The sequence below is a fragment of the Ischnura elegans genome, chromosome 6, assembly GCF_921293095.1.
Source record: "Ischnura elegans chromosome 6, ioIscEleg1.1, whole genome shotgun sequence".
Taxonomy (NCBI): Eukaryota; Metazoa; Arthropoda; class Insecta; order Odonata; family Coenagrionidae; genus Ischnura; species Ischnura elegans.
The window spans coordinates 2,898,557-2,920,699 of NC_060251.1; the positions used below are offsets into that span (position 1 = coordinate 2,898,557).

A 22,143-nucleotide genomic window follows, 5' to 3' on the forward strand; every position below is an offset into this window, starting at 1 on the left:
GTGAAATATAAAGGCGTAAGCCTAATGTCAAGTGAAAAAGATTATTTAAGTTGAAGATTTCTCAATTTGTGGTATTAATAGTGACAGTACCAACAAATTATACTGATACATCACAACTAATTAGCGCGCGGAAAAGAGCCTACAAATAAAGCCTCACTCCCTCCCTGTGTGTGTCAACGTATTCATGTTTTGGAGTAAAAGTAAACCCTCGGAGAAAAAATGGATAACTGATGATTGAAAACGAAGACTAAGCATGTGAAGGCATGGAAAGAACATCTGGAAGAGTAGCATAACGGAGAGTGCCTAAGAACGAAAGCTATCAAAAACGTAAGGGAAGTGGACAGAGATGAAATGGAAGCCCTGATTTTAATATCAGAAGCCGACGCAGCAGTGATAAATGTGGGATTGATTACATCAATCTGTGATTGACGATATTCCAAAAGAACTGATAAAATGTGCAGCAGAAAAGAACTTGAACCAGCCGTGCAAACTTAGAGCCGAAAAATATTAAACAGGTAAGATACCATAGGACTTCGATAAGAACGTCATAATCACGATTCCCGAAAAGGAAAGAACGGTCGAAAGTTTAAGGCCATAAGCCAAACAACACACGCGCCCAAAATATCCTTAAAAGAATAGCACAAAGAGCAGAAGAGTACTTGGATGAGGACCAATTCAGATTCAGACAAAGCGACGACACAGGAGAGGAAATATTGGCCTTTTGGCTGCTCTTAGAGAAGAGAATGGTCAAAAAACAAGCCCAAGAACGTTCGTGGACTTACAGAAGGCGTTTGTCAACGTGGATCGGCATTCATTGATAAGAATGAGCTGCGAGAATGTCGGAAAGAAGAATCGGAATGAAGCAATGCTTCCTTCAAAAACTATCCATGACATTCATTGCGAAACATTAATTACGAGCACATATTCATCGCCGCTCCCGCCCCTATAGTGGGATTGAAAAGTTTTTGTCTCATTTTGACGAACGGGAATTATTTGGTAAAACTCATTAACCTCAGCAAAAAGAGTACGTATTGAAAATTTATTAAGCCTTTTGCAAGAATTTTAGACTGCGAAAAGCAGAAAATAACGTTCAGTAGCCATTACCCGAGGACATTTCGAGAGCAATTTCCAGTAATTGTTAAGAGCTGTACGTAAAAAATAATGAATGAATGTGGAAAAACGGATATAAATACTCCAAATTATGTCTCTACAAAAAATCACAAAGTTAAAAATATTGTCATACACTCCGAGTCTCTTTCTTAATTAATGCCCGAATTGCAATAAACAGGCCAACTGACCCAATTATGCCGCGTTGAATGAGGCAGGTGATTGCGAATGAATAATCAATTATATCTCGCCGACCGATTGAAGTCCTTGAGTATTCAATGCCATTATTAATAGAATTCTGGATCATTCATCGCACCAGTTTCTCCTGCTGCCAGTCTACACGTGCCGCAGGGGAACATAGAACCAGTTTCCGGAAAAATAGTCTTCAACGCCTGTCAGAGTCCAAGATGCATCGCGCGCATTGGAGGAAAAAAACATTGGGTAACCACAATTGGAATTATCAGTGGTATCGGTGACATATAACATTAATATAAAATCGATATGAAGTAATCGTATGGAATTTATTATATCTAACTTCTATTGATTTTATTACCCTCGATCCCATTCATTGACTACCTATAGTGCTATGTAATCGTCGAACAATCGGATAAATTAGCGAAAATGGAAATAGCTATCAGTCCACACAGAAATCTTATGGTGAATATGACTTGAACGTATTCTATGTAAGGATCCGAGGAAAAAAGAATCGTGAAGCAAAGTTACCCAGGATATGCGTACCAGAATCACGGGATTGATCTGACGCGATTCTCCCCTCAATTCTCGCACCTACCCACTCCAGACATTAAACCCGAGCATTTTGGTGGATTGGTGAAGGTAGAGCTCACCCCAGACTAAACAAAGTGATGTGAAAGTTCAAAGTTCAGGTAAGTGGGCCCAGTTCCTTTCCATGGGTCATCTCTAACTTCGAGGAATTTTTATTTTAACGTCCGAAGATATCAGCCGAGATGTAAAATCCCAGGCCCAAAGGTCTGTAGCCCAAAGCTCTACCCACTGCAATAGACCACCATTTTCCCTCAGAGGATGACGACCCAGAGCGAAGACACTTTGTAGGATACATGTAGCGAGGGGAAGGATTCAAGTATCTAAACTGATTGGCCTAGTCATCCTGGGGATTTGAGGGTTGGTGGGAAAAATTAAAGAAGCGCCGATGCCTCTGTGGTGAGGATAGGGTTGGAAGGGAGGGTTGGGAGCTGTGATTAGGGCGACGAGGGCCACTGATAACGGAACCATGGTTCGATGTATCTACGCAAGGGCCAGGTTTATCTTTGGATTAGGAAAATCTTTCAATTCTTCGGTAGATGAATTCTGTGGATAGATAGATTTTCCCCTCAATTCTCCCATGAGCAAAAATTTTAACTCTGACGTGATTAATCTCTTTCACGTCCTTCATCACCTACTCCATAGATTGCGTTGAAGGCCTTACTTTACCAATATTGTCCACTACTTACCCCTCAGCGATTGTTTTCTTCAGGCAATCATTCATCTTGGTTGTCTTTATCGTTTTCCGGCAAGTGAAATTTCAAAAAATTCTCTCAGTCTTTGTTAGTTTTTTTCATTTGTTCTCGTTAACAGTGATAATTTATTGAAATTCACGGCAAAGATAAAAAAATGAGGTTAGTTAGTGTGGCAATAATGCAATTCAAGGCACATAATAATTTGCCTTTTGTCTTTCGGAGAGTAAAAGATGAATGCTCTCCAAGATAAACTTGAAGGCTGGAAGCAGGTGAATTTGGTATCATAATTAATTCAAATGAGAAAAAAAGCTGTGAATTCTCGTGATTGGAAATCACCGAAGGAAATCGTTCCGAAAAATTTTCAAGGCATCCACTTTTCCGTAACGGGAAATAAGTGCCCTCGCAGGCCAAGTAATCCGCCAATGGAGCCCGAAATTGAAGAAAAAAAGAAATCGCGCATTGGCATATCGAGGTTAGCATTTGTTCTCTTATTTTTTTATCATTTTACAGACGACTATATCATTCGTACTATAGACTGATAGCAGAAACATAGAGGCCATTTATACCATATAATCTGGATATTGAATTAAAAAATCTGACCAAACAAACATGCTCGATAGATGAGGAGCAATAATGTTCAAAGGAGAGAGAAATGGACGTTGACAGCAGCAGAGAAGCCGAGAGTAGAAGCATTCAAAATGTGTTGCTACCTAAGAATGATGAAGATAAAATGGATCGACCGAGTAAGTAACGAGGAAGTCCTAAGAAGACTTAGGAGAAAAAAAGAAGTGGGAGAAAAGAGAAGCCTCCTAAAAGCCCCGAGAAGAAATTCGGACAAGTAAATGGACCACATCAGGAGACATGATGGCCGGATGAATGCAGTCGTCGAAGGACAGGTAGAAGGTCTAAGGGAGGTCCCGGATGAGTTACTCGCTAATTATTAAGGATTATTATTATCATAGTATTCTACCGATTAAGGTAGGTTTCCATGGAGTATTCAAGAAGTGATCTGGGAGCCTCCCTTTACTTCCAGCACTGCCTTCTTTAATTCACTGTAAGGTCTACTCCCTTTCAATCTATCTAAAAATCCTATTATTTTCCTTCCCCTCCCTCTTTTCCCTAACATTCTACCCTCTAGCACCATTTTCGGCATCGCATTAAGGAAGTAGAAGAGAAATTATGCAATAAGAAAATACAGTAAGAAGAGGTTAACCACAAGGAGTGTTAGTTACACAAATTTTCAATTTTCTGACATTTGATGACGATGGTAAACAGGCTTGTCGAAATGACGATAATTGTGTTAGCTTACTTCAATGCTAGAAAGGACGTCGTGTTGACGAAGAACTGACATTATCCTCGTTTTACCATAAGAAAACTGACAAAAATAAAAAGCTCTACCCACTGCAATAGAGATGCATTGCACGCATGGCTCAGGCATGGGCAACTCTTCCCAGAAATAGAAGGATTTATGATGGCAATACAAGACCAGGTGGTGAAAACAAAAAATTATGAAAAATATATAATTAAAAACCTCATTACTAGGACTTCATATTACACTATGTTCTGAGTTCTTAATAAATGAGTACTGCAACTGAAATTGAATAAACCTCATTTTCTTGTCAAAATAGGACTATGGTCCGTCCGAATAGCTGGAAAAATCAAGTTCTAAAAAATTTAAAAATCCGCATTTTGTGCACACTAATTTCGCTCATTAATCTCAATGGATTCTGTTTACCGCTGTTTTACTGCTGTTTTATTCTTTGTGTGTTCTTGCTTTATTGGCAGGCAACCTTAATGAGTAGTTGGCAAATTTTGCTTTTCAATGAATGCGGCAGTATAATTTGTTAGTATACGTAACGTTTTTTTGTACTGTGTTGCATGCATGAGGGAAATCTATTGCATGATGCATGCTGGTGATTGATCACTCCCTGCCAAACGCCCTAATGACAACTAAGGAGACGTATAGGTATGGGTACAGGTATAGGCCTTTGAAATGTGGTGCTAAATAAGAATGATGGAGACCAAACGGATCCAAATGGAAGTCCTAAGAAGAGTAGGAGAGAACAGAATCCTCATCAAAACCTTGACGAGAAGACGGGACAATCTTATAGGCCATGTCTTAAGATATAATGGCCTGATGAAGACAACCGTCCTGTGCAGATGGCAAGAACGGGAAAGGTGGTCCTCGAATAAAACATATGCAGCCCGTAAAGAAGGATGAGAAAGAGAAGAAATAATTGGGAGGAGTGAAAATGTTTGCTGCTATGAGAACTGAGGGGAGAGCTGCGTCAAACCAATCTTAAGATTGTTTCCAGTGATAAGGACGAAACCTTTTTTCAAACATGATTTGCCAAAAAAAGTATTCGTTTAGAATCGTGCAGTCGCTGTTCAACCCCTCTTCAGAGAATGAAGGGGTTTGGGAGAAGTTGAATCATCACTTTTCCCGAAAAATATTTAAATATATAAAATTCAAAAAAATATAAAGTTCCATATATTGAATGTGAGCCACGCAACTCAAATGAGTGCGCACACTTTAATTCATACTGTTCATGCTTACTTTATTTTATGAGTCATCGGAAAGCTGTATTGGAACATTCCCAGCACAGAATGATATCGAAGCAGGTGGAGTATGGCTTACTATTTCAAAGAATTACTCTGGATCGAAAATCAGGACGTCAATGAGATAAATTATTTACAGCGTACACTCTACATGCAAATTAAGAGGGGAAAGTTCTTGGAAGTACTGAAGCTTCTAAAGTCCAAGATACTATCAAATACAGATTGTTGATTCCAAGGTGGACGTGTCTATTTCAAATGAATTACAGCAATGCCACCAATGACGATTGACCATTGCTTACGCTCCGAACCACTTTGTGTTGCACGTCTCATTTGGTTCTCAGTGCAAGTCATATTTCTCTGAATTGTATTTCTAGGTATTGCCAGACATTGCGGAAGGATAAGCACTGTATCCTCACATACTCACCGTACGAATATCCCATGTTTTGTCGTAAATGCCGTCAGAAATATCCATAATTTATGTCTGAGAGAAAATTTGCATGCATTAAAATTATGACCGTTAATAAACCCCATGGCTAAAATATTTACCTGAGAGCATCGTTTGTTTTCAGCAGGGGACTGGAGAACTGCGTCGAATCAATCTTAGGATTGTTGACTAAGGATGATAGTTATTATTATTAAAAACTTAAGTTACAAATCGATCATTCGGTCGGGTGACAACATAAATTAATCTTACCCAAGCTAATACATGACCTTTCAATTAAAAAAAAGGAAATACATGGAGAAACACAAAAAAAGTAATACAATACAAACTTTACCCTAAACATAATAAACATACAAATATGAGAAATACCCTTACAATTCAATATTATTTAACTTCTCATGAAGGTCTTTAGGTTATGTTACAGGAAAGGTTCAAAAAATGCCTTTGGAAGACCGCTGCAATCCATTTGTCCCCGACGAAGGAAAAAATATTTCGCAGAATTTGAAATTCCCGGGCCCAGCTTCGCCAATTTGCCATTAGTCTACGTGTTAAGAAAATATTATGTTTTTCTGAAATCAGTGGCTACAGAGGTCATATAAAGGTACGTAAGTACTTAGTTGTGTGTGCATTTTTTGGGAAATTATTATCTTTACCTGGAAACATGCCGTCTTTGCCGGCCTCGGTGGCGGTGGGGTAGAGTCCTCGCCTGCCAAACCGTAAGTCGTGGGTTCGAATCCCGCCTGAGAAGGTGGTCCCTATCCAGGGCATGGATATTTGTGCTGTACTTTGTTAATATTGGAAACCCTCGTTGTAAAAGGCCATAATGTGCTGTTTACGGGGAAGTTGATAATAAATAAATAAATATGATACATAAACTTTGCATTCGCAGATGGTTGGCTGCTCGGCTTACGGGTGCAGTAATCGCACAGATAGAAGGATAACAGGTCTTACTTTCCACCGGTGGATTAAAAAATAGAATAAAATATTAAATGAAATGTACGCTACACAGAATAAATACTGAATGTATTCCCTACGACTTTGCACGTGTTTCAAGTGCTTTATAAAGTGAATAGCTGGTACTATTTTACTGGACGACCGCCAGAAACCAAAAACCTTTCGCCATTTACTTTCCTGCGATCAACAATAAAGAGTGGCAGTTGCCCACTGGAACTATTGTGAATTTCAATCGCCATATAGTGTTTGCAGATCGGTTTTGCATTTTTGGCTTCATCCACGTATTGTGTATGCTTACATTCGCTGTATTTTTTCCAAAGAAGTTGAATATTGTACTTGAATAATGTCAAAATGGAATTGTAAAGTGAATTAATGTTTTTGTAATTTTCCGGTTGAATAAATGTTTATGCTTGATTTAATTTTTAATTGGCAATCAAAATGTTTCGACCTTTTCGTTAAGATAAATTTAGGAACACGCACATAGTCGAGTTCACTCGCGTGCAAAGTTGCAATACGTGAGGTAGTAAGGCTCTTTTCTAAGGGCTTGGATAGTATAAAGGGCATAGCCGATTAAGAGGGTGAAAAGTCCCCCCTCCGGGATTCATCCCGTTCTTGGGGTAAGCAATTTGGGATCAAATAGGACAAATCTCCCCACCAGGGCCGGCTCGATCGAAAATACGATTTTCACTCTTTTTTTAACATCTCGGTCAAGAAGGTATATTTTTTAATGCAATTTGCGGCATTTGAAACCTTATTTAATGGAGCAGATTTCCAATTTTTTTCAAGAAGTTTGAGCGGGACAAGAAGATATGGTGTTGATTTGAAAATTTCTAACGCATGTTTTTATAAAATATGTTTGAGAGGGCCAAAAAAAAAACGTTTTCTGGAGGTGTTTTTAATAATTTTCGGCTGGCGTATTGAAAAAATAATTTTAGGTGGTGAAACATCGCGAAAAAATGCAATTAAAAAATAGGCGATTTTGGCCTTTTGGCTTTATGCTGTGGCCCTCCATAACATCCCTTTTTATTTGTTATAGTATTATTGTATGTATACTGGCGCCAAAAATGGCTTTTCTGCCCTTAAAAACGCAGGAGTATGCTAAAACGAATTTCCCGGCCTTCAACCCCATCCGTCACTCCTTTCAAACGTTAGAATTGGTTTGGTTTTGCGGTAATAAACGCACCATTAGAATTTATTGAACTTCCTCAATGTCCTCCTTATCAGATATAAATTCATTGTAATTACCTCGCCTATGCTAAACCATTGGGATTTAATCATAAGTTAAAGATAGCTGTTTGCTGAAATGAAAAAAAATAATGGGTTTCAACTTTTTTCCAGTTGGCATTCAAATAAAAAAATCTGGTGAATCGTATCTAGCCAAACAGATGAATTTTGGGTGAATTTTCACTATACAATTTTATATTGACACCAGGATGTCAATGAAAATCGTTCTTGAAAGGTTATTCGTCGTCCTCGTCATTGAAGGTCATTCGTCATTGATGCATGCTATTATTATTATTACAGTATTCTACCGATTATGGTAGGTTTCCATGGAGTACTCAAGAAGTGGTCTGGGAGCCTTCTTCAATTCACTGTAAGACCTATTCCCTTTCAATCTATCTAAAAATCCTATTCTTTTCCTTCCTCTCCCTCGTTTCCCTAACACTCTACCCTCTAACACCATTTTCAACACCCCCTCCCCGCTAAGAATTCGCTCCATCCATACATTCTGTCTCCTCCGTATCTCATCTAAAAGCTGCCTCTCCTCGCCAACCATATCCAGCACTTCGTCATTCCTTTTCCCCTCCGTCCATTTCAACCTCTCCATTCTTCTCCATACCCACATCTCGAATGCCTCCAACCTTCTCTCGTCTTCTTTTCTCAGTGTCCACGTTTCCGCACCGTAAAGAGCTACACTCCAGATCAAACTCTTCACTAACCTTTTCTTTAAACTATTACATAACGATCCTGCAAGAAGCTCCTTCTTGTTCATGAATTCCTCCTTTGCTAATGCAATTCTCTTCCTTATGTCCTTACTATTGTATCCGTTTTCCTCTAACGTACTGCCTAAATAGTTGAACTGCTCAACCTGCTCAAGTTTTTCACCTCCCGTTTTTATCATAAGTCTCACATTCCTCGCTCGTGATGCTTTACAAAACCGCATAACCTTATTTTTTTGTGATTAATCCTCATCCCATACTCCTCGCAACGCTCGCATAACGCATCCATTAGAATCTGCAGCCCCCTCGCTGACTGGCTAATCAACGTCTGATCATCCGCGAATCTCACTGATTTCAACATCATTCCTTCCAACTTTATTCCAGCTTCTAATTCATCCCACTTTTCCCTTACCATCTCTTCAGCGTGCACGTTAAAAAGCAGCGGCGATAGAGGACAGCCTTGCCTCACTCCCCGTCCCATTCTTGCCCACCCACATTCTCCGTCCGCTATCCTCACTTGCGCAGTCTGGGCCATATACAGATTACGAATCAGTCACCTATCCCTCCAATATGCACCTATTCTCTTAAGAATATCATTACCTTTACCCAGTTAACCCTATGAAACGATTTTTCAAAATCCACGAAACACGCATATACGTCCTGCTCATATTCTAGGTTCCTCTCGACGAGGGACCTCATTACTGCTATTACATCACGAGTTGACTTCCCTCTTCATAAACCAAACTGACCTTCGCCCAAATATTCGTTTGCCCTCGCCTCCATTCGTCTGTTCAATATCCTTAGTACCACTTTCGCCGCATGCAATATTAGGCTGATAGTCCTATAATCTTCGCATTCCACAGCTTTCTTCTTTTTCGGAGCGGAATTAAAACCGTCTTCACGAAATCCTCCGGCCAACATCCCTCCTCATAGATCCTGCGTACTAGTTCGAAAAACCTTTTCTTACCTTCCTTCCCTAGATTCTTCAGAACTTCACACGGGATATTGTCCACGCCTACTGCTTTCCTGACCTTCATATCACGAATTGCTCTCTCTATTTCCGAATCTAATATCCCCGGCCTAAGATTATCTTCCTCCACTTCACTTTCATCCTCTAAAGTCAATCTCTTCGGCCTGTTCCTTCCGTCATACAGATCTTCCGCGTATTCCTTCCATCTACTCTCTACTTCTTCTCGCTCGGTTAGCATCCTTCCATCTTTAGCCTTAATTTTAGAAATTGTTTTCCCTCTTTTGTCGCCCGATAGCGACTTAACTTTGGCGTAAAACGCGCCTACTTCTCCATCCTTTTGGAACTTTTCCATTTCCTCACACTGTCTTTTCCACCAAGCCTACCTTTCTCTCTTAGTTTTACGCCATAATCCATTATTAATTTGCCTATACATTGTTTTGCCTTGTTCTGTGTCCACGTTCTTCTACTTCCCCCTCTACTCCATTTCCCTTATCATGTTCTCCGTTACCCACGGCTTCTTTATCCTTTTACTGTCAACGTAACCAATTGACTTCTCAGCCGCTTTCACGATTCGAGTTTTAATATTATTCCATCTTTCCTCTCTTCCATCTTTCCAGTCTAAGTACTTTCAAACTCCCGTATGCTAATGTCCACGGTAAAATTCGAGGAATCAAGCAAGATGGAGTGGAATTGATTCATAATGAAAGTTGATTTGCAATTTTTCACAAAAAAATTTAATCCAACACGGGTTTCGATGTTACTACATCATTTTCAAGGTACAAATCGTGGTAAGCGCAGTTAATTTATTCATATTTAGGAGGCGGGAGCTCCTAGGCTCAATTAGTTGTACTCCATGTTTTCAGGGAAGAGATAGTTGGTAGGGTTTCCCACTTTCATTCCAACAGTGTTTTTTTAAGTGACACCATCACGTGGACTACCTTTCGCCTGGCTCCTACCCTTCGACCTATCTGGCATGGGTGGCCTTACCGGGAATAATTTAGAATTAATCCCGCCAGTGCAGCTCTAGTGGTCATAGGAACGCGCAAGCCTCTTCACCCCGACAAGGTTGTAGCCCATGGGAAAGGTCATGTTATTATCTTTTCCGTCAAAACAATTCTAGTTAAAATCACGTCCGGTCTTTCGATTTTATCTTGGTACTGCCCATTGGATAAATAATAAATTTTTGCTGCTATATGAGCGCAACACCGTATTCTTCTATTTCCATTACCACAATCACAGCAACATCTCAATATGCTGCTTCATAATATGTCATTCGCTGTAAGTATATTCTAAATAAAAATTACCGACCCGTTATAATTTAGCTACGAATCACAATTGATTCAATTCTTTAGTCGTTAACTGAGCTCGCTTGCCTTTCAACGTCGGCATTAGCACACTGAACTCTAAATCATCTTCTGAATATGACACAACATCCCGAAATCCTCTATCTAGAATCAAAATGTCACCCTTTTTCATGAAACTTTTCATTGGATATGCCGATTGCAAGATTGATTTTAGAGAAACGGCATCATTTTGATTGGCCAAAAAAGGTCCGGGCGTATAAACCACAACCCATCAATGGTAAAAATAGGGAATGTTTACAAAGGGAAACTAGTACTGTTCATGTTTCTGGTTTGCAGCTTGAAAAGAAAAACTATCAGCCCTTGAGTGACTGACCTAACATCCGAATTTCTCGTCGACGTTACTCAGCTACTTGGTCCCATGACAAACCAGTAAAAGTTCGCGGACAATCAGTTCTCTGGAAAATGGAAGTCACAAATTTTCGCCGTCATACTGCGGTTAGATAAATCTGCCACTTTGTCCACAAATAGACCAATTTTAGAAAACTGCAAGGAAATACTTATGCAACAGATACGGAAAGTGGTAATTTCATAGGTAAAAACCGCTTATCATGTAGATAATCTTTACAGACCACATTTTTGAAAGGAATGATCAACCTTCTCTTACCTGCAATCTAGCTTCTACGGTATCAGGATGGAGTAAATTCGTAGCGGTATATCGACGAATGAAACAACACTTGTGCGTAGATACAACGTGGGGAAAACTCAAATTGAGCTCATTTTCTTAATCTATATTCTTAAATTCCGGCAGTTTTTGGAGGCCCTGAAGCCATTTTCGGCACCAGTATCCATACAATTCTGTCCCTGTGGTGGGCGCCTTAATCGGCAGAATACTATAATAAATAAAAAGGGGTGTTATGGAGGGCCAGAGCATAGAGCCAAATGGCCAAAATCGCATATTTTTAATCGCATTTTTTCGCGATGTTCCACCACCTAAAAATTATTTTTTTCAATACGCCAGCCGAAAGGTATTAAAAAACACCTCCAGAAAACGTTTTTTTTGGCCCTCTCAAACATATTTTATAAAAACATGCTTTAGAAATTTTCAAATCAACACCATATCTTCTTATCCAGCTCAAAGTTCTTGAAAACAATTGGTAATCTGCTCCATTAAATAAGATTTCAAATGCCGCCGACCGCATTAAAAATATGCCTTCTTGACTGAGATATTAAAAAAAGAGTGAAAATCGTATTTTCAATCTAGCCGGCCCTGGTGGGCCTCTAGCGGGCTGGAAATGTGGGAATGTTTGTCCTATTTGATCTCAAATCGCATACCCCTAGTACGGGAAAAATCCCGGAGGGTGGACTTTTCACCCTCTTATCCGGCTATGCCCTGTAATAATTTATACGGAAAACGTAGTCATTTGGTAATTTTTCGTACGCAGTTGGGTTGAGTACTAATTTGCATTACAAGAGGCACCCCTCTTTTTCATGGGCTTTGACTGTGAAAATGGAATTATATAAAACGCTTAAGGTATTTCTGTTTAATGCCATTGAAAAAAATATTTTAAATTAGGGTTTGGTCAATATTTGTATCGCACAGGATCAGTTCACGACGAGTTCGATTGCGACAATTTATGTTCGCAGAAGAAACGACGGTTGCTCAGCACCATCTTCAACCCATCTCACATTTCCAGATTAAGATTAAGACAGTTGAATTTCATGCAAGTTTCGAATTGCCAGCCATTTTTTTTAACACTGAGTCAGTAATGTTTGACAAAACACGTCATTGTCCGTTGATAATTATCTTCCTGCGGGTCGCAACGGCACTTATCCTACATAAATTAATTCATTTGGCGTGTAGCGTTACTTAATTTCATCTTACCTTTAGCTGAAAATGTCCTCAACTATAGGGCATTATTTTACGAGTAAGAGCACAAATTGGTCATTGCCTCGTAAGAATCTGTGTTATAGCGGGGCCTCGCAACATGGCTAAATTCGCAATTTGGCCCCTCCCCCTTGGCTTCAGTCCCCGCAGGGGGCGCCCTCTCCAGTAACCTCTTTGATGCAGCAGCTCCGGGGGGTGAAGGACGTCAACCCAAGCCTCGGTGCTAGCCCCTTCCCCTTCTTGCATCGTTCCCCCGCTTCCACACCGACTTCACCCTCCCCCCCCTCGACCAACGGACCGGAATGGGTATAACCAGAGAGAGGAGTCCTGGGCATCACCCAAGAAAGAAAGAAGTCTCCTGTTCCACTAGTCTTGAGAATGATAGAGTGTACCGGAACTAGTTGACGCCAATGTAAGTGTGATTGTAGAAAAGCAAAGTTATTTCTTTTTCCTAACCCTGTAATGGATTTCTACAAAGTTAAGGTCTCAACAATTCATTGCATCTTGGCTTTTGATCAACCAGATTCATTAATTTGTCACCTGTCTGAGGCCTTTACTCCCCAGACACGATTTTATTTTTTTACTTTTACGTCCCAAACTGCCATCAATTTCAATTTTTTACTTTATTGCCCTCAGCGACGGGCGCATTCGGCCGTCGCTGGCCTCGGGACGTTTGAAAGTGACATTGTTCATATCAAGTATAGGATCAGGTTTCTGAAACGACGCGTGCGTTTTTCCTGCCCAATAAATCTTAAACTCTCGTCTCAACTCGCGCGGATTACAACGGCTAGGCAGTCTCCTTCATGGCGGATAGAGTCCTTAAAAATGGTTGTCAAGGTGATCGACTCCTCGTCCAACTTTCGAACAGGATTTTTAGAGGAAAAAGATGAGAAGCGCTCCGTATCAACCACAGAGAGACGAGTGCTTCAACAAAAGAAAAATTTACCCTCCGAGAGTAGAATTATTAGCTGGAAACTGAACAGCGATGAATATTGACTCTTATCCTTCATTTTGGAATTAATAGTATTCTTCAAACTTATTCGATATGAGTAAAAAATGCATGCAAAGACGAACTTTAGCTATTTCCACGAAGTATTTTTTAGATACGTTTTGCATGAAGTCAATGGTATTAGTAACTCCATAATTTAGGGTAACCTTTGAGTGATGTCTTAGCACACAGTTGAGTTTTTTCGCCAATAGGTAGCTTGGAGCCATGACGTTGGAGACCACGGGTCTAATTAGACAATCACTCTTGCCAATTTTAAGAAGCCCAAAAAAATCTAAAATTGATATCCCCAATAAGTGCTTGTAAGTGTCTTTCGATGTGTGCATTCTCTTCACCAGTGTCCCACCCAAAGAAGCCATAGACTCAGAGAATCTATTCTCATCCAGAAGTGTGTGGCAGGTCCCATTATCAGTGAGTTGTGTGATCTATTGAAGATTTGTGTGTAATTGAAAATCTTAACGGTCAACAATCACCTCGAGTTCTCAGTTTTTCGGAAAAACTCCTATACGGACCAAGTGATCCACTTCAGTTCAAGACATTGTTTTTCTCAGAAGTTATCAGCCTTTAACAGTATGTTACATAGGTTGCTGCATATTCCCATGTCCCCTACCAATTTCAATGAGGAATTAAACACAATTAAACTAATTGCTAAAAATAACGGATACAACAAACAGCTAATTGATAGCTTGTATCGGAAACAATTAAAAAAACAAGCAGTGGGAGAAATTTAAGGATCCCGAACGCGACAGGAATCCACGACCAAGTGGCATAGATACGTTTTTAAGGGACGTTGGGCCGAAGATTTACAAAAAGTGCCTAAGGATAAAATTAAAGTTTCTTTCTACAAAAAATCCAACCTCAGGGACATTTTTTCCCTCACAAAAGATCCCATCCCAAGAGAAGAAAGGAGTGGGGTGTATAGACTAAAATGTGAATGCAACGCGGTGTATGTTGGGCAAACGGAGCGACAATTTCAAGAACGGGCGAAAGAACACCAAGCCTGCCTGAGAAATAAAAAGACTAATTCACAATTTGGTATACATTTGCTAGATAACAATCTTCAAAGTGATTTTGTTTTTGAAGTGCTTCATTTTGAACCTAATGGACCTAGATTAGACGCTTTGGAACGGATGGAAAATTTTCAGCATGAACGTTGAAATGACAACATTGTAAACGAATTTTTGTATGACTTCCACTCCCCTCTTTTAAGCCTCCCACTCCTAAATTCCTGGGCTAACACGACATGACGAACCCTTCAGCCTCTCTCACCTGAACCCCCCCCCCCCCTCCACCTGCCATACCCTCCCTAAAAGAGCCTCCTCCCCCTAACTTCTTTCTACCCTATGACCAAGTTCTTCCCCTTCCCTCTTCTCTATTGAACAATCCGTTCAACCTAGTCACCTTCCTCCCTCACCCTCCTAGCCTGGTAGAAAAGGATGTGATGTACCTCTGTAGAGTTCACCTGATGATGACGTCTAACTTTGAAACCATGGTCGTGTAAATGTGCGAATAAATATTGATGTGAAAGCACAAAGTTCTTCTTTGTAATTTTAATAATGAATCGCTTTCACCAAGTTACGCCTCAAACAATAAATTTTAAGTGATATATCTACTTATCCCTACGGAGTAAAAATAAATAGTTTTCCTTTGAAAATATCTTCCATGCATTACTTTTCAGAATATATGCACCCAATAGCACCACAAAGAAGTACTACACATTTTGGACGAAGAGAGGTTATTTCAATAATAATAAGAAAGAACCAAAAGGTGTGGATTGAGAAAGTAATCACTACTAGGAGAGAGGAGAGGATCCTAAGAACTGGAGAAGAGGATGGAATGTTTCGTGAATGTGAACGGGAGAGGAAAAAAAACACGATAGAATGAAGGATAATTATGCAACGATGAATGAATGAATAGCATACGAGAATGTGGAGGGAAGGGGATGATTGGGAACATTTTTGCCTCGTGTTTCATGGGACTGAAACTTATTCGACATACTACCAGCAAATGATTGCAGCTCATCTTGAATTCCTTTCTCGTATGTCTGATATGAACGAATGTAAGCATGCTTGCTTAAGCGACAATTTGATTGCTAGATTAATGTGCCTCCAATTAATATGAGTCAAAACTCTGAATGCTAAGATAATTGTTATGACAAGGAAATATTGCATTCGGTACGGAGCCTGCCTCTTTGCAGGAGCGGAGAAGTATAGAGGGTAAGAAAAAGGCTATTCGGGCTTCCAGCCGGGTGGTCTCTCTCCATTCTGCCGACGTTTCGGAACACGACTCGGGTTCCATCCTCAGGGCTCACCCGACTCGTGTTCCGAAACGTCGGCATAATGGATGGAGACCACCTGGCTGGAAGCCCGAATAGCCTTTTTCGAATATATTCGCCGGAAAAGCATCAGATTTTACTAAAGAGGGTAAGCATTAGAAATGTGATACCGAGGAATGATGGAGATAAATGGTTCGACGGAGTGAGTAATGAGGAAGTTCTGGAAAGAGTGGGAGAAAGTAGAAGTCGAATAAGAATCCTAAGAAGACGACGGGACAACTTAATCGGCTATACAGTGAGGAATGATAGCCTGAAGCAGATAGTCGTCTAAGGATAAATGGACAGGAAGAAATTTATGGGAAGGTCCGGAGTGAGTTAGATAGGAGAGCTTACTAATGTTGCAGAAGAGGAGGAATACGAAAAGATACGAAAAGATCAGCAGAGAGGAGAGCGGAGTTGGGAGCTACGTCACACCAATCTTCGGAGTTTTGACCAACGATGATGAATCCCAAAGGCTGGAGAAAAACCGAAGTATAACTCAGCTCCACCTGAAAATGCCACCTTCTCTACGACAGCAACAGTTTGATAAGTATAATGGGAAACAAAAAATACTAGATGCTTTCATATTAACTCTCAAAACTCATTTTTTATAAATTCGCTGCTTAATAATAGCGTTCTCCAGCTGATAATTAAGAGGGATTCTATTCTGAGGCTTATCTCGCTAACGACTTCAGTTTTTCCCCGGCTTTTCATTTTCACTTGCCATACACTGCTCAGGGATACATTAATGACGAAGATTTAAAAGTTGATTCGGCAATGGGAGACCAATCACCGAGAAGGACTTCAAAATTTTATGACAGCAAAATGCCGAAATGTATTATTTACCAATTTATACGAGTATTTATCATAGACAGATTTTCATAATCAGACTTAGATACATACTTTCATACAATCAGACTTAGACGCAGGTTCGACGCAACTCTCCATTCTACTCTCATATCTATTAGACTTTTCATATCGACGTATTTCCACTCTTTTAAATTAATAATAATAACTGATGACCTGCGCAACGTAACTCATTCTCCTTCTTCCCGTACACGACGATTGTCTTCATATGGCCATCACATCTCATAACGCGGCCGAGTAAGTTTTCCTTAGGTCTTTTACAAGACTTCTATTTCCTCCCACTCTCCTTAGCACTTCCTAATTACATCCTCCGTCGATTATTTATATATTATCATCCTCCTTAAAAATCATATTTCGAGAGCTTTCATTCTTGACTTATCTTCTACCGTTAACGTCCAAGCCATGCAAAAATATGTCGCATTTGATGAAGTTTTTCCTTACTCTGATACATGTATTCTTAGCTGAAAATACAGTCTTCTTTTTGTAGGATCCCCCCTTTGGTTGTGCTACCGTATTGACGACTTTTTTTTCTTGCTTATCCCATCGCTTATAGTCGATAATCGGTTTCATAGGTTGCAAAACTCTTTCACCTCCTCTGCGCTTTGTTTTCCTAAGTTAATGTTAGTCCCTGTGCCCTCTATTTTGCTGAATACCTTGGTTTGCTTTTCGCTGCCTCAGTTGATACACGGCCATCGTCCTTTCCATATTTATTCGTCTTCTTCGCCCTATGCGCTATATTAATTTACGCTCCTTTTACGTAATCAAAAATACTGCTGTAAACTTTTGAGGGCTCCCACAGCACTCACAGACGGTGGGAAACCGCTAGGTTGGAGCAAAGGCTATCCATCAGGAATTCCACAAAACATAACAAGCAAAAAATCAGAGACTCAAGGACGAGATACTTAGAGAAACAAAAATCCGCAAACACCATTGGTGTCGGAAGAAATGTTTTCGGTTTCAAGCTTTTTTATGTGTTCTGCAGGTTAGAATGTTGCCTTGAAAATACAGCGCGGGAATCAGCCATCCAAGAAACTCATTTTTCACAGAACAAAAATCGTGTAGGAGCAGCCCTTTGGAGAAAGTGAATTTAATTTAAAACAATAATGTCACAAAAAAAGACAGATTAACATTAACTTGGACCAGCTATCCTCGGGTTCTATAACTAGATAGCTTATGAGCATTACGAAAAAATCAATTTTCATTGTTTTTATTTATAATTATTTAGAAGTTTGTACGTATACCTAATATGAACGCTAGGGTGCCTTAATCTTATCATCTTCGCGCTGAAATTTGACGTAATATAGAAATATTCGCTTCTCAATATCGAACTTGCTAATTTTATTTATTCAGATTTGGTATTCATAAGGTCTTGCCTTGAAAATTGAATTTGGGGGTTATTAAAACACTGCCTCTCTTTCTAATCACCCAAAAGGGTAAATTTACAAGGATAATTGCTTATCCTAAGCAGCACGTGCAAACAACCATTCCCGGTTTTAAACATTGCAGCAAGTCCATAGTACGGGTGAGTCAATTCATAAGTTTAAAAAAAATCAAACCAGAAATCTTAACACGAGTCAATGTCGAGAAAAAAAAGGACTCGGTTGGTGCTGGAGGAAATCGTTTGGCGGATGGCGTTTCGTTCGTCCTTTTTTTTAGGGAGACTCACGCGAGGATGGGTGTTGGTTGGATATTGGCGTGGAGGGGGTTAACGGAGGAGGAGGGGTGGAGGGTGGGTGTTATTAGCGAAGGAAAAGCGATCCGTGGGCGAAATTGAAGGCAGAAGTCGCAGCGGAGTGAAACTGGTGTGGAGGGCCGAATCTCCCGGAGACTTCAAAGAGCGGAGAGAGAGAGAGAGAGAGACACCATGGCTGCGAAGACTGCGCTGCTGACAATAGCGGTGCTATTCTGCATCTGCGCCAACTCTATGGACGCCGCAAAACCGCTGCGTGAGTGACCTTTGGGTTCCCTGCGCCGAACCGTGCCTCAAAAAGTGTTTAAATCCGTGTAAGATCACAGAAGTTTGCCGTTATTTAGAGTGGTGAAGCTGAAAAGGACTTGTCAAGCGCCTGATTTGAGCGTCATAGCCATTCGATCACTCCGATGAACCAGATCGATTTCTTACCAGTTCACTAAGTGCAAATTAATGACATAAAGATACAAACAGAGGGCATAGTTTTCCGCACCATTTTATTCACTCAAAAATAAGAATTAAATTTCATAAATAAAAGGAAAGAAACTTTAAAAAGAATATAAAGATAAATTGAATTTGCTCAAGAGCTAATAAAATAGCATGGAAAATTAATTCAGGTGTTTGCATCTTGCAATGAAGTCGGAGTGATCAATGTTATTTGCCAACCAAAAATTCCAAGGCTTAGACACGAAACAGGACCTAATAATTGCTCCAATCACCTTAGGACTGAAGCATCCAAAACGTCGTCTTCCCCTGTTGATTTGTGATGAATTCAGACAGAAAATTTGCAGCAGAAAATATTAAATAGGTAGCTAAGTGGTCAAACTATTGCGTGCATGTTTGGTAGACCCTGGATAGTAACACTAATCATCATAAATGATTGTCCTCCCTACAATTTTCATTATTTAAATAGAATCGGAAGAACCTTCCTAAAGGTTCACCTTGAGGTGCTGCGTTCGACCACCCTACGGTTTGGATCGGTTGTTTACAATAAGTGAAGACCTTCCCAACGACCTAGATCCTAATCGTGCGAAATAAAAACAATCATGGCGTCGAGAATTTACTTTTTCGAGGCTCAACTCGCGCCATAAAGATTTTAATATGAGGAGGATCTAAGTTTCAGCCAGATCCGGAGCCAAAACCATTCAGTCAGTGCACAAAATTCCACCTACTATTTACTACGGTGATCACAACTGCGTTGAAACCAATAAATTGATCAACTTATTCCAATTGAACGGATTGGATTGATAAATTGAAAAATTAATCTATTATTGTCAGGCGTCGACGGTCTATTAGATTAGCCCCCTCTTTTACCTCTCTTCATTGACCATTTTGAACGGGCAGTTACTACTGCTCGTGGCAAAGCGATGTAAATTCCAAGCAACAGTTTATAAGATTATGCAATTGGCTGAGAGTAATCCGATACAATAATTCATCCAGTATCGAAAATCACGGCCGTCAATTACTAAAAAAACTATCAACAAGAAAAATGAAACTAGAAAATACCTGTGGTCTATACGTGCAAGTCACTATTGTATCGCAGATGGCCTCGACATATCAAACGCGTCTTTGCCGTAATACTGCTCATTATAAGCTGTTAGGAATCAATTCACGTGTTAGTTTTTCCAAGTTCTAATGAAACCTTAGTTTCTATAGTGTATTTACGAAATAATGCTTTCATGTTGGGCCTTCAAAATTTTCGGAAGACTAAAATCGAATCGAATGATACGTTTAATCGTATTATAGAGAGATTAATTTATTCATTTAAGCCCTGTAACATGTGAGCTTCAACATCAGGATACTGCCCCGCAAGCTGAATCAATAGACGTGCGGCAGGAGGTTTAAAGACGCCAGCCGCCAAAATGCAAGTACCAAGTTCCACGTAACATTTATTCAAATCTCTTTCTGTCATAGGGAATAACGAACTCGATTAGCTAATGCAGTGCAGTAACTATATGATTTCCTAAATTCTCCATAAATTTCCGTGGAGCTGCTGAAAAATATATTACAGGGACAGGTTTTTTCACTGAAAACAGCTCTATATGGAGGCCCTCCAACGAATTCAATGTCTTTTCCCTCACCTTAGGAGATAGGTCAAGAATATAGGGCTGTAACTAATTTTATTATTATTATTTTATTACCAGTTATTTTTTGAGGTGTAAGTTTGAAATAAATAAGTGTCGAAAAACTATTCCAAAATAGGGCTGTGTTCCACTCATATGGGAAAAGGAAATACTTTATGTGTAAATTGGAATGATTACATGAGCTGCCCTTCGCCTTTCTAAGTAAAGCTGTGCAGAACGGCACGTTTGGGCGCTAAAAAATTTAACAATTTTTCGAATTCACGGGGTTATACCATGAGAAGCGACCAATAGACATAATTCCCAGGAAGCCGGCACAGAAAGTGAAGGCTGTTAGGATATCAGTCGTATGAACGAAAGTGTCCCAGCCATGAATTCATCTTAAAGCTGTACATACGAAAAAACTTAAAAAAGTAGTTATTTATTTATTGAATCATTCAAGAACAGCATTAACGGCCTTTACATTGAATAGACTACTTAAAATATGCAGCTTTAACAAATGTAAACTATAAAAAAGTATAAAAAGGATATAAAAAAGAGATAGAAGATGGTTTATCTAAGCTACCTCTGGAATGATCTAATATATGCTGATGTAAAATAGATAGTTTCGTAGCACAGGAGCTAACTGGAAGGAAGCCATGCTGCTAGAGTGAGATGTAAGCGATAGTAAATGATAGAAGTTGGTCATGAATAACGCGTTCGAATAAAATAGAAAGAATAGGGAGGAGAGATATGGGGCGATAGTTACTTACATCATCTTTTATTGCGGATTTTAAAATGGGAGTAACAAGTGCTGTTTTCCAGGTTGAAGGAAATGATCCCGCAGAAAAGAATCGGTCGAATAATTTACGGAGGGGTATGTGGAGAGTATCATCGGTTCGGTGCAGAAAGAGTGAGCCGAGGCCGTCGGCTCCATAGCTTTGATGCAGTTTAAGTAAAATAAAGTATCCTGCAAAGAAGCGTAATTGACCCCCTTCTGTTTATCATATATATATATAAATGACCTCTGATCCCGAATAAGCAGTAATATACGTTTATTTGCTGAGGATGGTGCCATCTATCTCTGAAAGTAGTGATCACTCTGACAAGAAAACTTCATCATCGGATCTGAACAACGTACATGCGCGGAGCCAAGAGTGGGGACTAGAATAATCTCGGAAAATGAACAGCAGTACGTTTCTCTTTTAACTATCCCCATAAATATGTCGTTGATGGCGTTAACATAAAGGAGACATGAAGTGAAATGTATGGGAGTTACTATGACTTCAAACATATAGTGAGACCCACAAACAAGAAACATTTGTGGCAAAGCTCTGAAGATGCTAGGATTAGTCAAGCACGCCGTTGGACGATGGTGGGATGAGAAAGAAAAAGATAGATTCTACTCGTCAGGACACACCATGAATACAGTGAGCATAAGGAATCCGGTGGAGAAAGAGTTAATCCGTGAACTTAATAAAATAAAAGGAGAGTTGCGCGAGTCGTAATAAATCTGCCATTGGGCGTACAGACGGCGTTACAAAGATGTTTAACGAATTAGGCTGAGAAC

At 39.8% G+C, this 22,143-nt stretch overlaps 1 protein-coding gene across 1 annotated transcript in view; it reads left to right on the forward strand.

Moving 5' to 3' along the window:
- Positions 1 to 18,619: 18,619 nt before the first annotated feature.
- The window catches only part of LOC124161495 (circadian clock-controlled protein daywake-like), a 40,509-nt gene continuing 36,985 nt past the window's right edge, over positions 18,620 to 22,143 (forward strand). Inside the window, exon 1 of the mRNA XM_046537825.1 lies at positions 18,620 to 18,769. Coding sequence (XP_046393781.1) covers positions 18,688 to 18,769 — 82 coding nt within the window. The 5' untranslated portion in view covers positions 18,620 to 18,687. The remainder of the gene's footprint in view (positions 18,770 to 22,143) is intronic.